The following is an 11,478-nucleotide window of genomic DNA, read 5'->3' as shown; positions in this document are numbered from 1 at the left end:
TCTGATTATTTTGCTGTGTTATCACATGTTTACTCCTTGTTGCTATTTGTTGTATTTACTTTCCATTTCTAGATTTATATTCTTATTCTTTCCATGTTAGCTTTATATTGATATTCGTTCCACTGCTAGCTTTATCTTATACCTTGTACAAGTTATTATGTCTAGTAGGTGTCTTGACTTGTACCTCGTCACTACTCCACCGAGGTTAGTCTTGACACTTACTGGGTACCGATTATGGTATACTCATACTATACTTCTGTACATTTTTGTGCAGATCCAGGTACCTTGGAGTGTGCTGGATGTTAGTTAGCTGCTGTGTTGTGCTGCAGAGACTTCAAGGTATACGTGCCATTTGCGTTCGCATGCCTCGGAGTCACCTTCTGTTGCCTTTCATTCTTGCTATTTATTTTCATTCTAGAACAATATTGATTTCCATTGTACCCAGTAGAGCTTATGACTCCGTACCACCGGTTTTGGTAAAGTATAACTATTGATCATTTTTAGCTATGTATGTCATTTACTGGTTTATGTTTAATGGTTTAAATCTGTTAATAACTCAGCATGTATTAGGCTTACCTAGTCCTAGGGACTAGGTGCCATTACGATCCTCAAGGTGTGATTTTGGGTCATGACAAGAATAGAAAATAAAGCTAGTAAAATATGAAAATATGTTTAACAACTAAGGAAAAATAAAAAAATAAAAAAATAAAAAGAAAGAAGTATAATATGAGAAGTCGCAAAATTATATGAAATTACATGACCCATTGAAAGGTTGGAAGAGGAGAATAAGAGAAACACGATGGAAAGTTGTAGCATATATACAATACACATGGACAAACAAATAACCATGCAGGGATATATGCATGTGTACAAGAGATGATCTCTATGCATGATGTATGCTTATGTGTAGTTTGCGACTACAGTTCCAACACGTAATCCATCACACAAATAGCCATCATGTCTGAAAAATCATAAAAAGCCTATACATGATCTCTAACATCAATAAGAAAGCTCAGGTAGTCATACCAACTATTAAAGCATATCACAAGTAGATCATGTAACAAAATAAGGCATAACAAAGTGTAAAATTTACACCGAGCATGATATAACCTTGGTGCCCACATATACGCTAGTCACCTCACATATACGTCACCCCCAAATATATATCATGTAGCATACAACAACAACAACAACCCAGTATAATCCCACTAATGTGGTCTGGGGAGGGTTGTTTGTACGTAGACCTTACCCCTACCCTGGGGTAGAGAGGCCGTTTTCGATAGACTCTCAGATCCCTCCCTCCAAGAACTCCCTACCTTACTCTTGGGGTGACTCGAACTCATAACCTTTGGGTTGGAAGTGGAGGGTGCTCACCATAGCATGTAGCATACAATTCTATTTTTTAAAAACATTCTCTCCAGTCGAGGTTAAGCAAGATACTGACCTTATCCGGGCTAGTCTTTAAACCCAAAATATGCATTTTCCTTTGTTCTAAACTTCCAATTGCTCAAAACCTAGATAAATATCATTCGCGGAAGTCAAATAATGCTAAAGGAAGCAACTCAATGATCTCCAATTTCCCAAAACCTAGCTAAACATTATTCACGGAAGTCAAACAATGCTAAATGAAGCAACCTAATAAATAAAGCTCCAATCTTTGAAAAAATCTCAACTAGGCAAGCCATCTTGCTCATGTCTCACAACAAGGCCTAAAATGTGGTCACTATCATGTGAATAATTAAGTAGTCTCACGATCCGTTATAGCATAAATGAATAATACATGAAACAAACAAAAGCATGAATAAGACTAACTCTACCCAAGCAATTTATAACCATGGCAAATGCATACACACTCGTTACCACACATATACGTTGCCCCGAACACACTAAGCACATAGCACATAAGACAATTTACAAATAAATTTCCTCAGGTCGAGGTTAACCAATATACTTACCACTTGTTGGAACAAGTTCAACAATGCAATACTGCTTTTCCTTTAGAAATCTCCTCCAACCGGCTTGAATCTAGCCAAACAATAGTCAATAAGGTCAAATAAAGTCATAAAAACCAATTTCAAACAATAAAGCTTTAATTTTTAATTTTATTTTTATTTTTTTGCTTCAATCCTTAATCAATTCTAGAAAAGTCAACAAAATTTTACTCATGCTCACATGGTTAAAATTCGAGTCTAGGACTAGATCCCGTTGACCCATAACCTCACGAGTCCAAATACGTATTTAGTTTTCAAATTCCTGTCCAAAACCTCAAATTACACTCTCTTAAGTTGTTGACAAAAACCCCAAATGCCACTTTAAATTTCCATTTTTTAGGTGTATATATCCATAGCAATTTAAGATATGCGATCAAAATCAAGTAAAAATTACTTACCCTCAAGATTGTAGTGAAATCCCTCTTCAAACTCTCCTCCTTTCATTCTCCAAAACTCAAAAAGGGTGAAAATGAGCTAAATTCAAAAAATCTAGATAAAATATACCCCGCCAACATTACACATCGCAATCACGACCCCAGCCAATGCAATCGCGATTAGTCAGCTGCCGCATGAAATCCTCCTATGAGAATGCATCTTTGCCCCACACGATCACGATTATTTTACAGCCACATCTACACGATCACAGATCTCTTACACACAATCACAAATCATAAGCTCCCCTACCCCAAGCTTCCTTCTACGTGATCGCGAGACACCCCACATGATCGTGATACTCAGTGTAACGACCTGATAGGTCATTTTGAGTTCTAGCATTTTATTCTATGATTTGAGACTTGGAGTGGCTTCATATGGTGTACTATGACTTACGTTTATGGTAGGTTTTTATTTTTGAATGGCTTAGAATTTCATTGATAGAGTGGTTCTCAATTTGAAAGCTTTAAGTTGGAAGAATTGACCTAGGCCTGACTATTGAGTAAACGACCTCAGAATTGGGATTTGATGGTTTCAATAGGTTCATATTATGATTTTGGACATGGGTGTATGTTCAGAGTTAGGTTAGGATGTTCCTAGGAGGTTTTGGCTCTATGTGTTGAGAGTTAGTTATTTGAAGAATTGGAGAGTTTCTAGGTTTGACCGGGAGTTGACTTTGGTATTATCAAGCTTCTATTAAGGTTTTGAGACTTTGTATAGGTTTATTTAGTTGATTGGAACTTGTGAGCGAAGTTTGGTTGGGATCCGAATTGCTTAAATGTGATTCGGACGCGTTCGATGAATGCTGAAATGTTTGGAAGTTAAGAGGATAATTTGATCTTTGATTCTTGGTTTTGATATGATTTATGGTGTTTCTAGATTTTAATATTTTTGGATAATATATTTGGACTTGTTTGTATAATTGAGCGGGTTTCCAAGGGTCTCGGGGTATCCCGTAATGAGTTCAGACATTTTGGGGGTTGCTTGGAACAATGGGTTCTGCCGCGTCGCACCTACGAGTGTGGTTGTGTAGATGTGAATCCACTTTTGCAGTGCATTTTGCGTAAATGTGCATGTTGGTCATGTTGGGGAAGGATCGCAGATGCGGTAGATTGGTCGCCCCTGCGATGCTGCTTCTGCTGAAACATGATCGTAGGAGCGAGTGTGGCGTGTGGGCTGGGTGTTTGCAGGATCAAATGTTTGGTCACAGAAGTGACTCCACACCTGCGACTTAGTGAGCACATGTGCAATGATGCCCGACGGGATATATTTTCGAGGGTTTAACCTATTTTTCACTATTTTGAGTTTTGGAGCTCGGTAAGAGCAATTTTGGAGGGGATTTTCACAACCCTTTTATTAGTAAGAATTTCTACTTTGATTTGATTATATATCTTGTTCCCATTGATTTATACACTTTAATTATGGAATTTTGAGATGAAATTTGGAATTTTTACCTAAACTTTAAGAGAGTGTATTTTGGGGATTCGGGTACCTATTTGGACTCAATTTTGGAATCGAATCAAATATTTGGACTCAATAGGTTATGCGTTATCGGATTTTGGTATTGGTTCCGGATTTCGAGCATGCGGGCCTGGGTTGAATTTTGTTGAGTCTTTGGGAATTATTCAAAGATCGAAACTTTATTGATTGGGATTACTTCCTATAACTTTGGTTGACTTCCTTGGTTGATGTGTGGCTAGATTTGAGCCAGTTAGAGGTGATTTCTCAAGGAAATACGATTTTGGAGCCTTAGACTAGCCCGGATGAGGTAAGTGTGTTGCCTAGATTTGGTTGAGGGAATTTTTCCTAATAATTGGTATAGTTTGCTACATGCAGGGGTTGTGTATATATAAGGTGATGAGTGAATATACATGTGCCATGGGTAATCATACTCATGGTAGATTTTAGATTTTCTTATGTCTTGTTTGGTTGTGTGTTCTACTTGATTCTATGTTTTACTCAATTGATTGACTACGCGAGCTCCATAAACCATGCCAGAGTTAATGTTGAGTGTAGTGGTACCTTATTTTTAGCGTAATGAACTATTCTTCAAATTGTTACTATACTAGGTTTAGATGAAGGCACACGTATGTTACGAACACACATACATACTTGTTATTCTTGTGTTATGCCTTATATTGATGTATGACCACTTGAGTTTTATTACCCATCTTAAAGAATGTGATTTGGTTTTGATGCTTATTTGGTCATGATAATTATTTGGATGATGTATTACATGTGGGACCGTGGTCGTACATACACATAGGCATACATCCTACCTAGGGATCATCCCTTGTATACATGTATCCCGATCGGTCATTTTGAGATTTATTGTTTCGTTTTGTGGATTGAGATCTTGAGTAGCTTCACATGATATATTGTGACTTGTGAGTGTAGTTGGTTTCGGTTTACGAGCTGTTTGAAATTGATTTGGAAGAGTGATTGTTATTTTAGAAGCTTAAGTTGTAGTCATGATTTCTAGGCAAGCCATACAATTGTAAACAGTCTCAATTACTTAAACCGGAGTCCTATAGGCATGTTGTCTATACGCAGAAGTAAAACAGTCCAAGCAAGTAGCAAACGAAGTCAATTTGAATCCTATAAGCATATTTTATAAACATAGTGTGAGTCTTGTTGACAAGATCAATATTAGAGTTAGTTAAGGTCCTATATCATATTCTCTAGGTGAATATGCATGGTTGATTGCCTATAAGCATGCTGTATATATGAAAGCAATTCACAGGAGTAGAGCATTGCAAACAAGATAGCAAAAAAGTATTTAAACCCTATATGCATGCTTTCTACCCATTCATGCAAGAATTAGAGTACCCCAACCCCCTTTCACTAATTTCCCCATTATTCGTTATTACAGACCCAAATAAAATAAATACAAACCCAAATAGAATAATTATAGGCCTAAATAGAACAATTATAGGCCCAACACAAATACAAAATAACCCAGGGATGCTTTTGGGCCTTCAACTAATCTTGGAGCCCTATGTAGATGAGCAGGCCCACACTCCAGATGGCTGTCAGTATGCGTCAAATCTCAGTACCAAAACTGGCCCAACAGTGAGCCCCAAACAATAAAACAGTTGCCTTGCTTACCTATTGAATACCAAACCAGCCATAAAAATACAAGTGACAAACTACACACTAGGCTAACCAAACAACTTTAAGGCCTATGCATTTAGTCCTTAACACTGTAGCTAACAAGAGCAAAGATTTCCAAAAAAAGACACACAAATAGGTTACACAGGATCACCTACAGGCACATATGGCACACATATAAACAGGTTCACAATGACAGGTTTGAACATCATAGGATAGAAAAAGGTTTACTAAGCAGAAATTCATAGCAAACATGGTCCAAAACTAACTTTAGTGGGACTTTAGACATAGGAGACTTTGCATGTCAATTTAAGCGAGTCATGATAATGAACTAAAGAAGGGAGCAGTTTTTACACGAATGTCTCCACATGGAAGTCTAAGGAAGACATGGTCACAATTAATCTTGTAGCCAAACAAGCAAACTGATGGGCATGATTCAAATAGTTTACAGGCATTTACTTAGTTCGACATGAGAAACTTAGCATTTTTAGGATTCTGGGCAAACATCAGTCATCATAAAGAGGTCTTGAGGAAAAATTCAAAACAGGGAATGAACATGAACTCATAACAGAAAAAAAATGCAGAACTCAAGCTAAACATAGATATAATAACTAGGTAAACCTAAGAAGGTCATAAATCAACTTGGTAAAATACACATAGCGAACATGTTCTAAAGTTCAGGACTTAGACAGGTTTGATGCTAGAGAACATTAGAATTGCAGAAATAAACAAATTTTCATACAAAGGTAGCATAGTATCGAAATTATGCTGGCTCAAAGAATTTCCAATAATAGCAGGATATAGAATATGAACACAAGCAGAAAAATGGAATAACATTGCGAGACTCAAGAGCACTAACCAGTGGCAAATTAAACGAGCAAGTAATGAGAAATGTTAGGGGCTTTAGCAATGGCTCAAACAACAGTGATTGAAAAAGAACAATGAGAACCCCAAATCCCCAGTGTTTCAGAGTTTACAAGAGTCTCGAGAAGGGCACCAAGTAGTGCCTGCACCGGAGAAGATCGTTGACAATACAATAGTGGCCTTGGCTTTCAGCCAACCACTGAATAATTGGACACAATAGTTTCAAAACAAAATAGAGCAAGTGCGAGTGAGAGAGGGATTAGTGATTCAGGTCCGTCCCAAGGGAATTGGGGGAAGAGGTTTATATAGTGTTTAATCAATCAAACAAACATGGAAAACAATCAATCAAATAGAAATATGGAAAGAAAATCGCGTGCAATCAGTGACAGAGCGAATAAAGGAGATAGAAGAATTTCAAACCCTGGTTGGGTCCAATGGTTGTAAATCAAACCAGGGGTACAAAAATCCTTCCTTGTTGGGTGTATATAGATGGAACATCGTCCAAATCTTTACAAAATCAAAGTAAATCAGGCCCGTTCTTGAAAGGTAGTATTTGCTAAATATAGGTCAAGTACTAAGTAAAACCACGAACGCGTATGTAATAGTGAAGCATCACGAATAAGGTAAGTGAATCATGAAGTGAATCCATGGCGTGGCCAGATTCAGAGAATATTTAGGGATAAGACGGCTAGGGTTTCACAGGAGAGATGTGGGAAATGAGAGCGTGTGAGGGCAACTGGTGGAGGAGAATGGGATTAGGGTTAGGGGTTTTGGGTAATTAAAAAATAGAGGGGTTACTATGGGTCGTTGATCATCTGAGATCGAATACCAGGATTTAAAAGATGGTGGGGTAGGTCAATTAAAGGGGTCCCGGCCAGGTTTACTAAGGGGTCGTTTGGTATTGGGTCAGGGGTTAATGGGCCTTGGCTTTGGGCCGGTTTTGATCCTATTTTTAGCATAGTTTTGGGCTGGAATTTTAAAGTATGAAAATTAATAAAAAATAAAATTAAAAAATGATTATAAAATGATATAAAAATCTGTTTTGAAATTAGTACTTTCAAAATAATAGACTCTAATTGAAAAAATATATAAAAGAGTTATTTTGACCTAAATAGCATAATGAAGACAATTATTGAGAAAATAGTGGCCGTTATTGCAAAATGAAGTAAAATATTGTAAAATATACATGAGGATAAAAATAAATCATTTTAGGTAAATTAATCACCCCTAAATAATTTGAAGGAGTAATTAAAAAGTATTTGCTAATTAAAATGCTAAAAATCAATTTAAAAGCTTAAAAAAGGATAAAATTATTTGTATGGAAATCTTGTAATAAATATTTGACAAAAATATTTAAAAATACCTTGAAATACTTTACCCAATAGCTGAGTATCAATAGCTAGGCAAAACTGAGTATCAATAGTTGCCCCTCTTTACCCAGGAATGATGAAAGAATTATCGTGCAAAGAAATCTAGATGATAATAAATTGTCCAAATAAATGAGGATGGGGGTATGCATGTTTATAAATATGGGGGATGAACCCTAGTTCTTGAGTTGCCTACATATCCCTGATTTTACGGGAATCAGGCCACGTATAGTTCTGGATCCAACTGCAGACGAGACCGATGGAGTTGTTATGAAAAGACTATATGTTTCGAAGAATGATTTTCTCTAGGTAGGACAATGTCGTAAATAGTTGACATTTCGAGTGAATGGCATGGATAACAATAATGCGAAATTGATCATTACGGATGCATGGGGCGATATGTTTGGGGATGGTTATGGAAAAGAAGGTAATCAATTGTTGATTAGCAGTTGCTTAGAGACAATCAAGGAATGTGAATGTTTGAACGAAAACCGGAGCGAGGATTTCTCCTGTTTGTAGAACGGTTACCTTCCGAGTTACCTGCAAAACTTAAAACACGATGCATGCAAGAATATATATATAGTCATCACGGAAAATTAGACATGATGCATAATCCCGTTGGACCATGAAAATTGTCTTCGGACGATGAGGATGATGTCCTCAGACCATGACGTCTTGGGCTATGAAGCGTATGATGAAGGATTCGCTGTCTATGAAATGGTGTCCTCGGGCTTTGAGGATGGTGCCTTTAGACTATGACGCCTTTGAATAATGATATGCAGCTTCGAGATCCTTAGGCCATTGAATGGTGTCCCAGGGCCATGAAAACGATGCCTTTGGACTATGAAGCCCATGGTAATGAAATGAAGTTTTGAGATCCTTAGGCCATTGAATGTTGTCCTTGGGCTATGAAGATGATGCCTTTCAGACTACGATGCCTTTGGACAATGTGGTGATATTTCAGCCCATGAAATGTAAAGATGCGACGATATTGATTATTCGATAGAGAAAACAGGTAATGCTTAGTCATACGCGAGAATGAAGGAGGACAGAGCTTAGCCTTATATGAGATGAGGGCAGTGCTTAGCCCTATAAAGGTGAAGGCAGTGCTTAGCCTTATGAAGTAATGGAGACAGTGCTTAGCCTAATGCATTGATAGAGGAAGTGGTTAGTCTCATGCAATGTAATGAGGGCAATGCTTAGCCCTATGCAGAGAAAGGCGACGCTTAAACTTATGCAATGATGGAGGCAGTGCTTAGCCTCATGCGATGTACTGAGGGCAGTGATTATCCCTATACAAAGAAAGGCAGTGTTTAGCCTTATGCAATGATGGAGGCAGTGCTTAACCGCATGCAATGTAATGAGGGCAGTGCTTAGCCCTATGCAGAGAAAGGCAACACTTAGCCTTATGCAATGATGGAGGCAGTGCTTAGCCTCATACAATGTAATGAGGACAGTGCTTAGCACTATGCAATGAAAGGCAATGATTAGCCTTAAGCAATGATAGAGGCAGTTCTTAGCCTCATGCAATGTAATGAGGGCAGTGCTTAGCCCTATGCAAAGAAAGGAAACGCTTAGCCTTATGCGATAATGGAGGCAATGCTTAGCCTCATGCAATGTAATGGGGGCAATGCTTATCACTATTCACCTAAAGGTGACGCTTAGACTCATGCAATGTAATGAGGGCAGTGCTTAGCCTCATGCAAAGAAAGACAATGCCTAGCCTTATGCAATGATGGAGGCAGTGCTCAGCCTCAAGTGTTGTAGTGAGGACAGTGCTTAGCCCTATGCATAGAAAGAGAATGCTTAGCCTTATGCAATGATGGAGGCAGTACTTAACCTCCTAAAATGTAATGAGGGCAGTGCTTAGCCCTATGCAAATGATGAGACGATGATGATTAGCCTTGAGTAAATGCGAGAAAGGAAAATGATTCTTAGCTTGTTAGGTATGGGCTCGGTAGCGTCTATATATGTAAAGATAGTGGTGTTGTTGTATATCCCTTGTGGATATTTCTGATAATGTTGTAGTTGCATCTAAAGAAAATTTTTAAGTCAGGGGAAAGGTTGGTTCATGCTTTTGATCCATCGTTCCGTCCTTGCTTCTAGCTTGGCACTTTTGCGCTTGAGCTCGTCTGGGTAGCGTTGGCTATTACAAGATGGAGTTTTGAAAATACGCATTTTACAGTTAATTAGTTGTAAGAAATGCAGTTGTTTAAAATATGTGATGATGTATAGAACAAATAGCTTTGCCGTATCATAGACTGTGACACGCTCTTGAGACATTGTAACGTCCTTATCCTGGAATTTTGAGGACTCCTTTAAAATTCTGCCCCAGTTCTGACGAATACTTCTGAAAATATTCTTTTGGTGATCCTTGACGTGATTACATTAAATCTGTTGAAGCTCAAAATCTTGCCCCAGTTTCCGACCACAAAGGGGAATAAAGATTTTGATATAATATGACCGAATCCACAGGGCTGGCTTTGTATCCCCTCTTAAATGGGAATCAAGTCAAGTGTCGTTCATGTTACATTAAGCAGAAAGTGAAAATACAATCTCAAACATAATATATTATGAATGTGTCTAAATTGATAGGTTTTGGCCATATCTCTCCATCCATTCTGCCAGTATGAGTGCTCCCCCTGTCAGCACTCGGTGAATCATATAAGGACCTTGCCAGTTAGGCGAGAATTTTCCCTTTGCTTCATCCTGATGTGGAAAAATCCACTTCAACACCAGTTGCCCCAATATGAATTGCCTCGATCTAACCTTCTTGCTGAAAGCCCTTGACATTCAATTTTGGAAAGGTCGACCATGACACACCGTGTTCATCATTTTACCGTCACTGAGAGCCAACTGATCATAGCAGCTTTGCACCCATTCTGCATCACTAAGCTCGACTTCCTATATGGTTCGTAGGGAAGGAATTTCCACCTTGGTGGGTATAACTACTTCAGTACCATAGACCAATAGATATTGAGTTGCCCTAGTTGATGTTCAGACCGTGGTGCGGTATCCAAGCAGAGAATATGGTAGCTTTTCGTGCCACTGGTTGTAGTTATTTACCATCTTCCTTAGTATCTTCTTATTGTTTTTGTCGTTGGCTTCTACGGCTCTGTTCATTTGTGGCCTATATGCGATAGAATTCTGGTGTTTGATCTTGAAGGTTTCATACATGGCTTTCATCAAGTCACTGTTGAGGTTGGCAACCTTATCAGTAATGATTGACTCGCACATCTCGAATCGCCAAACAATATGGTCCCGAACAAAATCTGCTACGACCTTCTTTGTCACAGCTTTGTAAGATACAGCCTCAACCCATTTGGTGAAGTAATAAATGGCCACCAAGATAAATCTGTGTTCGTCGGAGGCAGCAGGCTTAATTAGGCCAATGATATCTATGCCCATGTAGCGAAAGTCCAAGGCGAACTCGTCACATAGAGTTCATTAGGTGGTACTCGTATCATGTCAACGTGTACCTGACACTGGTGACACTTATGTACGTACTTGATGTAATCAGTTTCTATGGTCATCCAAATATATCCCACCCTCAGTATCTTCTTGGCTAGAATGAACCCATTCATGTGAGGTCCGCATGTCTTGGTATGTATATTTTCGAACAGTCTGGATGCTTCCTTGGCATTGACACATCTTAGCAATCCCATGTCGGGAGTTCATCTGTATAGAATTCCCCCACTCTGAAAGAAATGGTT

The 11,478-nt window shown here is 38.4% G+C and overlaps 1 protein-coding gene across 1 annotated transcript; it reads right to left on the bottom strand.

Moving 5' to 3' along the window:
* Positions 1 to 5,613: 5,613 nt before the first annotated feature.
* Positions 5,614 to 11,173, bottom strand: LOC104099948 (uncharacterized). Its single transcript, XM_070190506.1, has 2 exons — positions 10,832 to 11,173; positions 5,614 to 5,688 (listed from the first exon to the last, which is right to left on the bottom strand). Exons 1-2 carry the CDS (start codon positions 11,171 to 11,173, stop codon positions 5,614 to 5,616), a joined length of 417 nt encoding a protein of 138 aa, XP_070046607.1.
* Between the last annotated feature and the right edge of the window lie 305 nt (positions 11,174 to 11,478).

This window comes from Nicotiana tomentosiformis, chromosome 12 (genome assembly GCF_000390325.3).
Source record: "Nicotiana tomentosiformis chromosome 12, ASM39032v3, whole genome shotgun sequence".
In the NCBI taxonomy this organism is placed as follows: Eukaryota; Viridiplantae; Streptophyta; class Magnoliopsida; order Solanales; family Solanaceae; genus Nicotiana; species Nicotiana tomentosiformis.
The sequence above is the reverse complement of the archived record's forward strand: the minus strand, read 5'-3'. Positions and strand labels throughout refer to the sequence as shown.

Excerpts from the sequence above, each read along its gene's own strand:
- LOC104099948 (XM_070190506.1), bottom strand. The coding sequence starts at position 11,173 with ATGGGCATAGATATCATTGGCCTAATTAAGCCTGCTGCCTCCGACGAA. Across the intron at positions 5,689-10,831 it reads AGAAGATACTAAGGAAGATG|GTGATCCTGTGTAACCTATT; the intron begins GTAAATAACTAC and ends ATGTGCCTGTAG.